General features: G+C 43.5%; 1 protein-coding gene across 5 annotated transcripts in view; it reads right to left on the bottom strand.

Moving 5' to 3' along the window:
- The window catches only part of RGL1 (ral guanine nucleotide dissociation stimulator like 1), a 171,035-nt gene that overhangs the window by 41,062 nt on the left and 112,753 nt on the right, over positions 1 to 17,220 (bottom strand). For all 5 annotated transcript variants that reach the window (XM_068986492.1, XM_068986494.1, XM_068986493.1 and 2 more), the window contains 3 exons: positions 9,733 to 9,917; positions 5,423 to 5,547; positions 3,546 to 3,761 (listed from right to left, as the gene is read on the bottom strand). In XM_068986492.1, coding sequence (XP_068842593.1) covers positions 3,546 to 3,761; positions 5,423 to 5,547; positions 9,733 to 9,917 — 526 coding nt within the window. The remainder of the gene's footprint in view (positions 1 to 3,545; positions 3,762 to 5,422; positions 5,548 to 9,732; positions 9,918 to 17,220) is intronic.

The raw sequence follows: 17,220 nt of genomic DNA, 5'->3' as shown, positions 1-17,220 counted from the left end.
AAATACTGAACATCAAAAAGTGGTTTCTTATACTCCCACCCCAGTCACCGAAACGCTTTATAGATTTTGGCACTGAATGCTTGTTTTTCTCTCTTTAATATATTTTTTTGCGTTGTTGTTACAGTTTTATAGCTTCCAGCTTTCCCAGTAAAAACACGAATGGCGGTGAGCCTACAGGGCTGTGCTAGAGAAAGCAAACTTTCTTCTGCTGAAAGCATACAGATGCCCTAAAAATACACATGAAAGATGACCGTAACCTTTAGACCCACAAAGCGAACCAGGTCACAGCCGCTTCAAGGTCAGATGCTATCACACATCTCATGACCGACCCTTGTCTGGAAAGGGGTCTACAACTTGGCAGTAAAAACTCACCACAAGTTGAACTTTGGCTCTTATGTCCTTAGCCAAGAGGGAATATTTTTATACACATTCATTTGAGTTCCAGTTGGCTTGTGCCTCAATCATAAACATTCAGAAACACCTTGGTACTTACAATGTTTCCAAAATAACTTGGGCTTTTAAAAGAAAATGCATTTTGGCAGCCTTTTAAAACAAAATAGAAAGGGAACAGGAAACATTCTGGATGTCATTTTCTAGAGAAGTAGAAAGCCTCCCAGAGCCTGAAACTTAAGCTACCATTCAGAGGCTGTAGCATCAGCAGGCAGCGACCTTGGAGTCAAAATCCTGCTGAATGAATGGCAGGCACAGCAAAACAGTCAGGGAGAGAGAGGGTCCCCTTCACAGCCAGGATGGGGAAGGAGGAAGCCCTGGCGGCGGGGGGCGGTGGGGGGAGCGAATGTGCCTTGTATCCAAGGAGGTGCTTCATCTGCAGGCATGTGGGAGTGTAAAACTTCCACTGTCGACAACTGAGCATGGGCTTGGCTTCATGCGGAACATCTGAGGCAAGAGGTCCCAGAGTGGCTGGGCATAAATGCATACTGCTTAAAAGAACATTTCACAAAGTCACGCTAGTCCTGACTGTGAATGGAAAATGGCATTCTTTAACTTAGCACGGCCACATCTGGCTGCTTAAAATTACTATGCCAAGCCTGGATAGGAGGGGCGTTTGGGGGAGAATGGATACATGTATATGTATGACTGAGTCCCTTTGCTGTCCACCTGAAACTATCACAACATTGTTAATTGGCTATACCCCAATACAAAATAAAACTTTTTTTTAAAAAAAAGATAAGAACTAAAAAAAAATTACTATGCCAAACCAACAACCCACCCCTCCAAGATTTTCTTAAAAGTAAATGCCAAAGCTCTTTACAAAAGTCATGCCCACTCTTTTGAAATGCCTCAATGCCTTCTTTTTATTTAAAAAGAGAGCAAGTAAAAGAGAGAAAGCAAGAGTGCTGAATTACAGTCTGGAAACCAAGCCCAGGAGAGCATGGTTCAACAAAGGTTCAGAATCCAAAAGTTATGTTCTAAAAATCAGGAAACTTGCAATAAATAAAAGAACTCGGGCCCAGCTATTTCATGCAAATTATAATAAACATATGGAACACATTATTCAGAAAGAGGCTTAAGCTAAGGGTTTAAAGGAATACAAGAGGCATCTGGCCCCACTGCTAAAAAAGGAGTGATCTTTGAGGAGATTTGATGCAAAAATGTAGCAGTAAGGCCAGTCCAACAAAACAGTCATATTAGGTCAGAAATATCTTCTGCATGTAAAATGATCATTTTTCAAACATCCTCTCAATAGAAAATGCCTATGATTAACTCAGGAAAAGTAAAATAAATTTTGATTGGAAAACACCTGTGAGTCTTATTATTTTATTAAGTTACCTACACAATTTCAAGGGACACAATTTCATGCATCACAAAGAGTTAAAGACCGCTGGCTTTTAAAGCACGTGCTACGGCATTTGGAATATACCTGAAATTATACAACTTGTACTTCTTACTATCACATAAATATACAATTGGTATTTAATTTGGACCAAGGTCACTGTTGAGCCACCCTGCCATGTATACAGATGCAATACGTTTACCACAGATTTTAGAAGCAGTTGAATATATTAAAAGTAGATAGACTATTTTCTTTTGGCATTTGCGGCCAAAAAAAATTTTTTTCCTATCAGTCTAAGAAGACAGAAATTTCATGTTCTATCATACTTTATCAGGACGTCCTTTGTGGCTCTTACTTGCTGATAAATAAGCTCAATTCAGAATAAGAGAAGTCTAAGTTGTGTAAAACATTTGTTTCTTCCATATAGCATTTTCCCATATACTAAAAAGTCTGTAGTATCGGACCACCTACAGACTCAAAATAAAGGAAACTCTCTGGCACGATTATGGCTCTGCTGTTTAACCAAAGACCACAAAAGGGAATGTGAAACAAAAGAGGCAGAGAGAGAATGTAAAAGTTTAAGTCTTATGCCCACAGATCGGGGCTCAATGAGAAAAATAAATAATGGGGTAGAGTTTTGGTTAGAGTTGACCCCATATAGCCCAGAACAGAGGATATTTGCATAAAAATTATTTGTCAAAATTGTTGTTAATTACATAGCTCTTGCTGACGTAATTTCTTCTGCCTAGACTAAATAAATAAATCTTCCCCAATCTTCAAATACCCCAAATACTATCAGTTATTCAAAGCTAAATTCAAATACCATCCTCTCCATGAAAACCTGCCTGGACCACCCAGCCAGGATGGATTTCTCCCCCCTCCAACTTCTGCAGCACTTACGTTCTATGACCCTACTTCTAGGCTGAGATGACTCCAGTATCTCTTAGCTTCCTTGTTTGACTATAGGCTCCTGTAGGACCAAATTAACTGTGTTTAGCCTATCTATATCCTCAAAGTACATAAAACTGCAGGTCAGAAGCATTTATGGGCTCATGAAATACGTGGTGACTGACTGACTGACTACTGTTCACCTTTTCTCAATCAGGAAATAAGATGCTGATAAATGAAGGTCAAGGTCATGTGACATGGATGCAGTTGATCCAGCACACTGGACTGACACCCAGCAGAATGTAATTCAGCCACAGGAATAGACTCTGTTCCTCCAACTTCAGATATAAGGCTCTCAGAAAAGCCCTTGATTAATATGGAATCTGTATATTTCAGTCCTTTAGAAAAGGGATGTGAGATCCTGAGAAGGTACTGGCTCTTCAAGTTTGCAGAAGACAGAATGCGTCCAGGTCCTGGAAGGGGGTGGGGTAATCTTTCTGCATTGAAGAGCAGTCTATCTGACACTGAGATCATCAGTTTATATGTACTGAACACAGGGCAGAACCAATTGTCTGTGAAAAAGCAGACATTCTGTTTCATCCTGAAGCAGCAGCAGTATGGGGGCCTATAAGCAGCAGGAAGTGAGCAAGGGACCCTTTGTTTTAAAGGGGAAAAATAAACTCCCATGTTAAGAAAGGCAACTTTTCCTTACTTTGGAAGGACCACAATAAGAACAACAAAAACCCAGTGGGCCCTCACATATGATTTTCTGACTGCCTTTCAGCCAGGTGGGAACATCAGCATGATGCCATGGCCTCCCATATCTGCTAAGCCCAAAGGATATTTTTAAAAAGACAATTACGTGAGCAATGTTAATCCACTTCTCGATGATCTTGGCTCTCTGCTGCGTCTTGAGTTCTTTGCCCCCCAGGATGGTGCTGACCACACATTTGGTGAGGGTATTAAACTGAGAGATGGTGGCACGGATCGTAGGAGCCAAGTGTTTGTTCTCCTTCTTATCCCTTCGAGACCAAATGCAGCCCAGGCAGTGGTGAGGCACAACTTTCTTAAATAGTTGCTAGAACAAGAGAGGAACTGACTTTAAGGACAATACACACATTTCATAGGGCAAAGCATGCCATCTACTGTAACTTGGTACTTTGTGAATGGACAAATTGCCCATTTCTACTTGATTTGCCTCATGGTGTCCATTTCAACAGACAAAAGTAAATAATTAATATATTAACTGATCAGAAAAAGCCCATATGTTCTTTCTAAATCTGTTCAACTGAACACGTGGAACACAATGACCAACAGAAAATTTAAATGACCAAAAACATTTGGACTTTTCTGTCTTGGAAGAAAATCCAGGTAAGAATCTACTTCTGACCAAGAAGTGGTTAAGATTACTTTGACTTCAAAATCATATCCATGGTACATTCTGGACACTCACAATCGTGAACTGTGTATAATGAATATGAATGGTCACCTGAAAAATGACTCACAGGAGTGATACTCATCAAGTTCACTATTTCCCATTGTTTAAAGTGAAGACAGCGAGAAACAAACAAAAGGAAAAACTATTCAGTGTCACACAGGAAAAGGAGGAAAGAGGGATCTGAAGCCTGGTTTCCAGGTCTTTGGGTTGGGAAGATCCACTGGAGAAGGGATAGGCTACCCACTCCAATATTCTCGGGCTTTTCTTGTGGCTCAGCTGGTAAAGAATCCACCTGCAATGCGGGAGACCTGGATTCGATCCCTGGGTTGGGAAGATCCCCTGGAGAAAGGAAAGGCTACCCAGTCCAGTATTCTGGCCTGGAGAATTCATAGTCCACGGGGCTGCAAAGAGTCCAACACAACTGAGCAACTTTTACTTTCACTTTTTTCTTTTCCAGGTCTTTGCCTAAAAGTCGTAGCCAATGAAGTTTTCCGTAGTTCTTTTACACTATTGGTTTTTGAAACAACAACAAATTTGTTGAACCAATCTGATTCTCATTTGTACAACAATTCAATACAAGATGTAAGAGGGTTTGTGTAAAAGCAAATGTGCCAGGATTTGCTTTATAAAGACCATCTGATTTACTTCTGAGAGTCTATTTGCATGCTAAGTAGATGGAAACTCACAGCCGCTTTCTATGCTGTTCCTCCCAAGTGGTAAGTGTGGAAGAGCTGAAACCACTGTGATCCTTGATAATGGCCCTCTTTTCTTTAACCAGCTGACACTGAGCTATGAAATGCGACTAATGAAACCAAATATGTACAGCTAACAAAAATACTCAGACTTCAAAAGACCAGGAAGCACATGTGGAAATGAGCTGCCAGATAGAGTCGCATGTGGATTCAGTGAATTTATTTTGTCCTAACTTATACTCTGACCCCTTTACAATCCTCCAAATAAACAGTTCAGATATTGAAATATGTATGAGTCTAAAGGGAGAGAAATACCCATGGAACAGGACAGATTTTGTTTCCCTAGGATTAGAATTCTTCTTTCCCTCTGGGTGTGGAGCTCCGAGTGAAAAGCACCTTCACTCAGAATTGTAAGAGCTGAGGCCTAAATTATTCAGATGATGGATTCAAATCACACCTTCCCTCTGCATTTACTGGCGCAGCCTCTCTTGGGGATTTGAAAAGACTTAACTCACATGACCCTACTGCTCTCCCAGGGGCCACCAGTCAGTCCTGTCACTGCCCACGTTTTAAGGAGAAGCACGTCAAAGGCACAGAGAGAGGACATACTGCGTCCATGTAGGTCAGCTGCTCAGCCACAAGATCTTCTGAGAAGCACGTGAACTCCGCAGAGCCGCTGCCCTCCAGTTCCTCTTCTTCTTCCAGGCTGAAGGAGATGCTGTTGGGAAACCCATCTGTTCACAGGTGGGGGAAAAAAAATAGTAGTTTGGTGCCGCTGCATATGACCTTCTTTACCGAGTCAAAATGGACTTATTTAATTTAGGAAGAAGAGGGCTGACCCTTAGAAAACTCACAAGGAGAGAACAGCAAGCATAATAAATGGAGTGAAATGAAGGTCTTCCCTCTCACGGCTTGTCCCTAGAGGCTTTACTGAGTCCAGAGGCCCCACGTTGTCACTTTGACAAACCAGAGGATCTTTAGTCAAGCACAAAGTAGGACAAAAGCTAGAAAAAGCAAAGCGGGGCTACATTCAGGGGTCCCCCTCTCAATTTAGGCACCCTCAAATCCCTCTGATCAGCTCAAGCCTTAATCCAACTATTTCCTAAACCCCATCTATGCATTTCTTAATTACTGGGCCAGTAATTATCAGAAGCCTGGAAGGAAAGGACATGAAGGCAAGCCAGGCTTTGGGGAGTAGAATAAGCCATTCTGGTGTCAGAAATACTGATGAAGTCCTCAGAACTCTCAAGAAGTCCTCAGAATTCTCAGAACTTTAGGAGTGGCTTTCAACTTCTACCGAACATTAAGTACGTATATCTGTTCTCTATGCTTGCATCTCTATTCCTGCCCTGCAAATAGGTTTATCAGTACCATTTTTTCTAGATTTCATGTATATGCATTAATACATGATATTTGCTTTTCTCTTTCTGACTTACTTCACTCTGTATGACAAGCTCTAGGTTCATCCACCTCCCTATAACTGACTCAGTTTTGCTCCTTTTTATTGCTGAGTAATGGAATAGAGATGCAGACGGATGTGTGGACAGAGTTGGGTAAGGAGAGAGTGGGACAAGTTGAAAGAGCAGCACTGACGGATATACGCTACCATGTGTAAAATAGCTCGTGGGAAGCCGCGGTCTAACACAGGGAGCTCAGCTCGGGGCTCTGAGATGACCTAGAGAGGGGTGGGATGGTGGGGGTGGGGGTGGTAAGCAGGCTCCAAAGGGAGGTGTTACACGTATATACATAGCTGATTCATACTGACGTACAGCAGGAACGAACACAACATTGTAAAGCGATTATCCTCCAATAAAAATAAAGGATGCATGAAGCAGTAAAATAGCCTTAAACTAAATTCACCTGAGCCATATTAGACATAAGATCACCAATTATCAATTACAAATTAATAGGACACAGACTGAAGAAGCGAAAAAAAAAAAAAAAATCACTACCTAGGACTCCAAAAGCATAAACACTCAGCACATGCAGCAGGACCGAGGGTCTCTACTGTGAAAGACTATACAATTGGAAGAAGTTTACCTTGAGCCTCTAACCTCCCATCCTGGAAACTTTCCCCAATTCCTGGATTGTTTCCCAACCACATTCCCTGTTCTCCTGCCTGGCAGATCTGTTCTCATTAGGAAAAATCTAGTTACATACACATATCTTAGCAGACGTTTAAATCAGGGTGTTACTATTTCCCCAGGATGTTTATAATGTAAGCCTTTGCAGAATAAAAGACTTTAGACATCTTGGATCAAATTGGGGTGGTCTTTTCTTAGTTTCCTGTGCTTCCCTGGTGGCTCAGACGGTAAAGAATCTGCCTGCAGTAAGGGAGACCCAGGTTCAATTCCTGGGTCGGAAGATCCCCTGGAAGAGGGGGTGGCAACCCACTCCAGTATTCTTGCCTGGGAAATCCCATGGACAGAGAAGCCTGGAGGGCTACAGTCCACAGGGTCGCAAAGAGTCAGACACGACTGAGCGACTAACACTTTCACTTTCTTAGTTTCCTAGGGGTAAGGGGGTGCTCAGTGGACCCTGCATCACTGCCCCTCTCAGAGCACCACATGAGAAACTGCTAACTTTGATGACAGGTATGGTGAATCAAGTGGTAAAGAATCTGCCTGCAATGGAGGAGACATGGATCTGATACTGCAAGTTGAGAAGATCTCCTGGAGATCTCCAGGCACTTCAGCACTCTTGCCTGGGAAATCCCATGGACAGAGGAGCCTGGCAGGCTATACAGTCCATGGGGTTGCAAAAGAGTCAGACATGGCTGAGCAACTAAACAACAACAGGATTTAACGCTTGGCTGCCTCACCCTGGAGCTGAAGGTACCAATGTGAACAAGGCTGGTTGCAAGGAGGGTAGGTGGGGAAGCAGGAGGGGACCTCTGCCTGCCCCTAGAGGCTAGGATACAAGCAGGCATGAGCTAAAGAGAGCTAACACCCCATGATTTCACCACTTTTCCTCCACACAACTCTGGCCCTCTCTCACTGGGTGGAGGAATAAGACATCTGAAATCCCAAAGGTTCAGAATGGGCCTCTCAACCCTCTTGCTAACCACTAGATACAAATCTATTCTCGCTGCTCAGCAATGCAGAGGCTGGCAAGGAGTATATGTGCTAAGGCGTGATCGTCTCATTCATCCAACGCTCACAGTGGCCTGTTGCATGCCCTGGATCAACGCTGCTGTGCCTGAAGGTTACATGGTCCTTTCTCTCTGGGGTCTCCTCCATGCTCTCACTGTTTCTGCTTCTAACTCTTTTCCAGGGGTAAGCAGGCAAAAACCTGAGGCAAAGTTTTCACTTTTAAAAAACATGGAGGAGAACCTGTTTGCTTTTGCCGGCATGAAATTGGGTAAAATGAAGCATATGGAAACCAAGCTCCTAAAACTCTTTTTCGGTAATGATTCCTGTACTTAATAAAAGAGAGTTCTTGATTAAAAATTCACTCCTGGGATTGCCTAAAAGCCTTTCTGAAGTCAGGCAAACTCGCTCTCCCCTGCCTCGGCCTGCCAAAGGAGCTGGCCTTCCAGTGCCTGTTACAAACAACGAGCCACTGGTCCCACCGGTTCCCCAATTAGGCCGGGAGCCAGGGGCAGCCCCCATGGGGAGAGCTGGGCGCTAACAGAGTATCCACCCCTGCACGAAGGCAGGAGGGGAGGTCCTGAGGGGAGCAGAGCCCCTACAGCTGGAGGGGTGCCTCTGGTATTCAAACATTCCCAGCAGATGAAGTCATCTAAGATACAGAGGACTTGGCAGTCAGCTTCCAATGATGCAACGGCATTTTTTCCCTCCCTGGTCCCCCGTCCATAAAAAAAAGTCAACAGGTCCTGTTTGGAATTTTAAGGTTGTTTTCCTTGGCACTGAGGCAGCTTCCCTTATCGGTGTTGAGGAACCGTTTCCTTTCCCTCACTGAGGAAATCAGGCGTCACTTCAGGGAAATGCCTGTCAGAAGCTCCAAGTGGGTCAGCCGCCATGGCAACCATAGCCAGGCAGCCAGTGAGGGGACAAAACGTCACCGCTTGGAAGCCTGTCCTAGCCTCTTTCTGACTTCCTTCAAAGCCTGATGGTTCCAAGCAGCCCACAACCTGCAGTGGTGGCCTTTGCTCTGTCCTTGAAAATAGGCAGTCAATTCTTCAGATAGGGGAAAAAAAAAAAAAACAGCCACAGAGACTTCCTTCGCGAGAGTCTATAGGAGATGCGAGATCTGCCTCAGGCAGGGGACAGAGAGCAGGGATATTTCCAGCTGAAGGGGAAACCTCTTTTCTGAGCTTCGCAAGCTTTTGTGAGGGCAGGGGCAGGACTGGATTTAATTCCCTGCCTGCTGAATGGGGGTGGTTGTCTGCGACGGGTTTTCATTTGACAGGAGGAGGAACCGATCAGGCAGATAATGAAGAACAAATTCAAGTTCAGCACGCTGTGCAATGACAATGAAAGGCGAAAGATCATCAAGGAGATCGTCCTGTGTGTGGCGCTAAGAGGAACGCTGGGAAATCACTCCGCCTCCCGGAGTCACTGTTTCCTCAGCCATAAAAGGAGGGAGTCAGACTAGGTGGTCTTGAATATCCCCTTCTCTGCTCTAAAGCTCTATAGTGTTAGCCACTCAGTTGTGTCTGACACTCTGTGATTCCATGAACTTGCAGCCCCATCAGGCTCCTCCGTTCATGGAATTCTCCAGGCAAGAATACTGGAGTGGGTTGCCATTCCCTTCTCCAGGGGGGATTCCGCTCTCCAGCTCTATACAGTCCATAACTGGGACTTAAGAATTTTACACGGGCCACCAATCCCCGGTCAGCTTGTCCTGAGGGAAACCAAGGCCTCCGACCCAACAAGAAAAGGGAGAGCATTTGCTCGTTATGGGAGGTGTGCAGGATCAGGATCTAGCTTCCACCCTGGAATCAAACGAGTACTCACTGTCAGCTTCCACTTCTTGCTTGTGAAACTGCTCAAGAAGATTCTGAGCTCTTCTCTCTGGGTCAGAGCCTGGCATCATCTGCTTGAGATAATCCAGCAGTTTCTGTAAGCAGGGGAAGCCAGGCGGCTCTCGGAAGTCCTCTGCACATTGGTCAAGCCAGGCCCTCAGGATGGATGCGATAGCACTGAGAAAGAGAAGCAGAGAGTCACTGCACCCCACTGGCTGTGGAGACTAAACGCCAGCCCTGGCCGCCAGAGCCCGCCCCGGCCAGGCCCCAGGAGAATGTGGGCCACTGATCAAAGGACAGTTCACCTAAAAGCTTCCACCAGTGTCAGTGAAGTTAAAGCATTTGAAAATAGCCTGACTACCTTTCATTATTTTAAGTGATGGTTGGGGAGCAGGGGAAAAGATTGGCAAGTTTAAAAAATAAAAAAAAATAAAAACAGGACCATAAATTTGGAAAAACAAATATGGGGCAAAAAAAAAAAGACACACAGGAGAACATTGAGTGAGTCCTGAAGCAATTTCAAAGTAATCCTGTATACAACAAGATTATGTGTTTCCAATTCTGGATTCACTCAAGTCAGAGACCACAAGATCTACTGTGCTAACATTTTAGGAAATAACTGACTGACAGTAGGCCAGAAATCTGATGAAAGGAAGGCCTCAGGTTTAGGGAAGATAAATGTGTAATTTTAATTTTACAAAGATCACCACGGCTTCGGCAAAGCACCAAAAATGCCCTCACATTATCCTTTCACTTTTCAAATGACCGGAGACAACGTGTTTCAAGCAGGAGGAACAGTCTGAGTAGCAGAGTGAGGTAAAGGGCAAGGTAGAGGAGAAATACTTGAAGAGCAAGGCCATTCATCAGGAAGCTGACTTCCTCTGGTGGCTCAGCTGGGTCCACCCGGGTGAAACAAGGACCACGGCACAAAAAGAGAGTCATCTGGGGGGCTCTGTTCCCTCCAGACATATTACTAATTACACGAGATTATTTTCTTTAAAGCGGTTTCCCAGGTGGCCAGTGGTAAAGAATCCACCTGCCGATGCAGGAGACGTGGGTTTGATTCCTGGGTCAGGAAGATTCCCTGGAGGAGGAAATGGCAACCACTCCAGTATTCTTGCCTGGGAAATCCTGTGGACAGAGGAACCTGGCGGAATATAGTCCGTGGGGTCGCAAAGAGTCAGACACAACTGAGTGATTAAAACAACAAAAAAAACATTCTCAAGGTAGGTGAAGATAAAGTGACCTGGTGACTATGAAATCACTTGTGTCTGCTAAGTCGCTTCAGTCGTGTCCAACTCTTTGTGATCCCATGCACTGTTGACCGCCAGGCTTCTCTGTCCATGGAATTCTCCAGGCAAGAATACTGGAGTGGATTGCCATTCCCTTCTCCAGAAGATCTTCCCAACCCAAGGACTGAACCCTGGTTGAGGGGTAGGGTTTTTCTTGAGGTAGGGGTAGGGTTTTTTCCCAAATTTAAAATTATCATCTAATTATACTTCAAATTGCTTGCTTAGTCAACAAACTGTAAAGAAACTAAAAGCCATTATGGTCCATATATATGAAACTGCAGGCTGGGCTTTCACAGGTGTGCCCAAATTTCACAAGTCTCAATTTAATAGTAGAGACCTGGACGACGATCAAGGCATAAATGCAGCTAAAGACAATTTAATGTGTAACTTTTGGAACTGAAGTACAAACCCAGAAGAAAAACAAATTAACTCTTTTCACTGCTGCGGAGACCACTGTTTTACTAAAAGGCACATGAAGACTATAATCCCACAGTAACAGAAGAAATAAATGGCAGAGAACCATTGAAGTTGGCATTTCAAAAATTAGAAATAATTCAATATTTTCTAAATCTTTAGTCCAGATTGAATTAAAAAGAAAAGCAAAAGTTTCATTCCCTTGCAAAATGCTAGAAGAAATTAATCTGGCATCTGGGGCTAATTGAAAGCACAAGTAAAATGAAATTAATGAGCTACTAGCCAGTGAACCTTCCATATTTGGTTTACTTGTTATCAATACATTGTTATGTATGAATGCTGAGTCCCTCTGAATTCATATGCTGAAGCCCTAAATACTCCCCCCAAAAAGTGACAGACTTCAATTTTTTAAGCCCACACACAGCACATTATTTCTCCTTTCTTCACCAAAACCAAATATCATGAACTGAAGAAGAAAACGATGACGCAGCATTCTAATATTTCATTTTTATAAGGAAGATGACTTTTTCTATGAATAATGTCCCTTCTTTGCTGATAAGCAATGAGCCCAGAGCTGGGGTAGGCACATAGGTGGGGTGACAGCCAGAATCTAGGAAAACCTGATGCTTGCGTCCTTTTATATTGACTCTCACAGAACAGTTCTGCACTTCCCAAAAGAAGGGCGATTTAACTGAATTAGTACTACAGCTCACTATTCTTTACTATGTCAGTGAGAAAATACTCTTTCAGTGACACTGACGAAAAAGAGACATGGAAGAATGATAATCCACATTCACACAATTAAAAATCAAGAACAGCACCCAACCAAGAGTGAGACCAGCAACTCAGTGATCCTCATGACCCCTCAGAGGTTCATAACCTAGCAGAAAACCCAGGAAGAAATGCAAAATTTCAGTAAAAGACAGACATTAAAGATATCAATATTTCATTAACTCCTTTACCCATCGTAATTGTTAAAGTTACAAGACTGATTACTTATTGAAAAAATATTAATGTGTATAAACTAAAACAACAATATCTACTCCCCTTCATCCTAATTCTATCCTATTCTTATGACTTTATGTTAATAGTGTGGAGTATATCCTTCTAGGCTTTTCTATGGATACGTATACATATATTTAAATAGATGAAATATGTATGAACCATGGATTTTTCCCCACGAATAGTATGTGTGTATAGATATACACATACACACGCCTCTCTATCCACTGCCTCCAGCTCTCACTGTTTCTCAGGGTCACACTGCATGCACACGCCATAATTAATATAGGTATTCTACTAGTGCACAGGTAGTTAATGTTCAGTTCAGTCGCTCAGTGGTGTCTGACTCTTTGCGACCCTATGGACTGCAGCACACCAGGCCTCCCTGTCCATCACCAACTCGTGTCCACTGAGTCAGTGATGTCATCCAACCATCTCACCCTCTGTTGCCCCTTCTCCTTCCACCTTCAATCTTTCCCAGCATCAGGTCTTTTCCAATGAGTCAGTTCTTCGCATCATGTGGCCAAAGTGTTGGAGTTTCAGCTTCAGCATCAGTCCTTCCAATGAACATTCAGGAATGATTTCCTTTAGGGTGGACTGGTTGGATCTCCTCGCAGTCCAAGGGACTCCCAAGAGTCTTCCCCAACACCACAGTTCAAAAGCAACAATTCTTTGGCTTTCAGCATTCTTTATGGTCCAACTCTCACATCCATACATGACCACTGGAAAAACCATAGCTTTAACTAGACGGACTTTTGTCAGCAAAGTAATGTCTCTGCTTTTTAATATGATGTCTAGGATGGTCATAGTTTTTCTTCCAAGGAGCAAGCGTCTTTTAATTTCATGGCTGCAGTCACCATCTGCAGTAATTTTGGAGCCCAAAAAAATAATGTCTGTCATTGTTTCCTTTATTTCTCTATTTCCCATGAAGTGATGGGACCGGATGCCATGATCTTAGTTCTCTGAATGTTGAGCTGTAAGCCAACTTTTTCACTTTCCTCTTTCACTTTCATCAAGAGGTTCTTCAGTTCCTCTTTGCTTTCTGCCATAAAGGTGGTGTCATCTGCATATCTGAAATTACTGATATTTTTCCTGGCAATCTTGATTCCAGCTTGGGTTTCATCCAGCCCAGCATTTCACATCAGGGCTTCCCTCATAGCTCAGTTGGTAAAGAATTTGCCTGCAATGCAGGAGACCTGGGTTCGATTCCTGGGTCGGGAAGATCCCTTGGAGAAGGAAATGGCAATCCACTCCAGTATTCTTGCCTGGAAAATCCCATGGACAGAGGAGCCTGGCAGGCTACCGTCCAAGGGGTCACAAGAGTTGGACACGACTTAGCGACTAAACCACCAACCACCAACCACCACCACCACCACTCTGCATATAAGTTAAATAAGCAGGGTGACAATATACAGCCTTGACATACTCCTTTCCCAATTTGGAAGCAGTCCATTGTTCCATGTTCAGTTCCAACAGTTGCCTCCTGACCTGCATATAGATTTCTCAGGAGGCAGGTAAGGTGGTCTGGTATTCCTATCTCTTGAAGAATTTTCCAGTGTTGTGATCCACACGTCAAAGTTATTGTTAGGTTCTCATAATTACAACTAAAAAAAAAATGCAAATCCTTGTTAACATGCCTGTGTACTGGTGTATTCCTGTAGGGCATGTTATCTAGAACTTACTCCCATGGCAAGTTGTAGCCCCAGAAAGTCTGGGCGAGTTTTCAAGAGGGACCCTAATCCATACTGGACTTGCCTTTAGATGTACGTTTCATCCTTCTGAGACTGATATTTTCTACTAACTCTGGTAATCTACTCATTTTACCTTTTGTGACAGTACCCTTCCCATAGTTTAGCCCAAGAAGGCTTTGAAAGTTCACGACCAATCAGCTAGAAAAAGCATTTTCACACAGATGAGAAATGAAGGCAGAGGAAGAAGAAGAGAAAGACTCAGACAGCACAGTACAACACAAGGCAGACCCCCGCCCCCCTATCAGCAGAGCGTTTATCAGCATCCCGGGGAGGCAGGCTTTCTGCACAGGCCTGCACATGAGCCCGAAGCTCACAGTACCCTTATGTTCACCAGTCCTGGGAAGAAACTTTCTGTTCTTGATAGACTTAGAAGCAGATAATATGTGAAACTTTGAAAATTTCAAAAAGGAATGCAACGTCAGAATATCATGACAGAGACCACACGGTTACTGGCCAATGGCTTTTCCCCCTTACTTTTCCTGGCTCCACTCCTAAGATCTAATGTACATTCTGGTTAGTTGGAAAGATGTAGAGAACCTTAATAATAAAGAGAAGACCTGGTTAAAAATCAAAAATTTACAGGAAAGGTGTAACAATTAAACTAGAGAAGCTACTTGGCTCTGTACACAGAATATGAGATTCAAGAAGAAAAACCTGGTTCCCGTCCTCACTGTGCCACCCATGAACAACAGGAGCTGGACCAGTCACTTAGCTCCACTGACCCTTACCTGGAGGAGAGACAATGACACCTGTCATCATCGACCTGACACTGATCGGTTGAGTTTCAAGTGACATAATGCCAATACGGATATTGAGATATATGGAGAGAAACATGACTGTTAGCAGTCGTAAGACTACTAGCCATAAGTCACAAAAGGGAGGGATTAAGAAAGGTGTGGCTCAATGAAAATCAATCAGCGCTCATGGAAAGAACTCAAAAAAGTTGCCACAAAAAACAGAAAGTGTGACACAGGATACAAACCATACTTCTACAACACTTGTTGCTCCAGGTTTGCTGAAAGAATCACTGTAAGCAACTACCACACACATGCACACACACAGCCCTGTGGCATCTACACACACACACACACACACCCCTGAGGCATCCTCCTCAGGACAGATCAATTCAGGAACATAACGCTTAACATAATCTAAAACAGGGGTCCCCGACCTCTGGGATCTAATAATGCCTGATGATCTGAGGAGAAGCTGATGTAATAATAATAGAAGTAGTGAAGTGAAGTGAAAGTCGCTCAGTCGTGTCCGACTCTTTGCAACCCCACAGACTGTACAGTCCGTGGGATTCTCCGGGCCAGAATACTGGAGTGGGTAGCCTATTCCTTCTCCAGGGGATCTTCCCGACCCAGGAATTGAACCGGTGTCTCCTGCACTGCAGGCGGATTCTTTACCAACTGAAGTAGAGGGCATAATAAATGTAACATGCTTGAATTATACCAAAACCATTCCCCTCCTCCCCTGTTCAGGGAGAAATTGTTTTCCACAAAACTGGTCCCTGGTGCCAAAAATGTTAGGGACCACTGATCTACAAGACATGCTTCTTAAATGATCTGTGCAGACTGAAGAAGCAACTTCGGAAGCCAGATGGAAAGACTCTGACATGACCTAAACTCAGTAAAGACAAAGCCCAGCACAAGACTTCCTTTCCAAAGCAGTCTTGGTAGGGTACAGAGCAGAGATCCTCAGGCCCGAGGGAAAGTGTGTGTCTGCTTAAGAAGGACGGGGTTGGGGTGGGAGGGATCCCGATCTGATGGCAGAGCAGACAACCAGGGTCGCTTTCTCCACCTCAGGCATTCTTGGCAAGAAGCAAATCCTTGTAGTATGTGAACTTTTTCCAACCTACAATGGTCTGCAGGGGAGGAAGTCATGCCCAGGCCTGGAGGCGGCTTCTAAGATTTTACTTCTAATAAAAGTAAAAATTTCCCTCGGGAAAATGAATTCATTAATCCAACTAATATCTGTCGAGTGTCCTTTATTTTCCATATTCACAAAAACTACTCATGTAATGAATGTCACAATAGGGGAGTCGAGGGCATTTACCTTCAGAGAAGATGAACCTGGTCAGGGCTCCCGGGAGCGTCTTCCTGAGTAAATGATGTTACAAGACCTTAAGGATAGGGAGGATTAGCAGGGTGAAGGCTCTGGGGTAACAGCACAGGCAAAGGTCCTGAGGTGAGAGAATGCAAAACAATTCTAAGAGTCGTAAGGAAGGTCTGTTTAAAGAACAAGGAAAGAGTGGAGAAATGGAGCATGATGAGATCTGCTATACTCATTCAATTTCTTAGCCAAATAGAAATGACACTTAATAATATTTGACTGGAAGACACTGGACAAATGTCTTAGGTGAGAGGTATAAGGAAACAGTACAAAACTTCGAATCACTCTCAGGGACCTTCAGGTATGCAATGCAGAATAAGAGGGCTGACTGAGGTGAGCATTAGGCTGCTATTATGCTCAAACCAGAGGTTTTTAATGCACATGGGGATCTTAAGGCAAATGCATTAAATCATTTAAAAATCCCATAGGTAATAAAATACTCTAGAATTGGCAAAAGGTTTAATGAAAAAAAACTCCTAGGCATGAAGTCATTGCTCCCATGATGTGAAACTTCCAAGCCAAGAAATAGGATTATTATGACAAAAAGAATAACTCTGTCCATTTAGAGCTGCTTTCTCTCCCCAGAAATCTATGTGAGATAATAATTTATTGTTCCTTAATCATCAGCAGAAAATAAGACATGGAAACATTTTTTAAAAGCAGCAAAACATTTTTCTATTTTAGGATATTCTCCAAGAATTTGAACTTTCCCTAACATAGGTAACAAAAAGGTAAAAAGATCCATGCCGAGGGTAGCCTCTGAAGCAGTGGAGCATGGGACACTGCCAGCCCCTTCGGGTGGGAGCCAATGCACTCTGCCCTCCAGGGAATGAAAGCCAAGTAACCTTGACACTGACCCTGAACTAGATCCTCCCACCTGGCTCTCGTGGTCACAAAACTGTTTTC

Source organism: Capricornis sumatraensis, chromosome 14, assembly GCF_032405125.1.
Source record: "Capricornis sumatraensis isolate serow.1 chromosome 14, serow.2, whole genome shotgun sequence".
NCBI lineage: Eukaryota > Metazoa > Chordata > Mammalia > Artiodactyla > Bovidae > Capricornis > Capricornis sumatraensis.
Note: the sequence above shows the minus strand (reverse complement) of the source record. Positions and strands in the feature narration are given on the sequence as shown.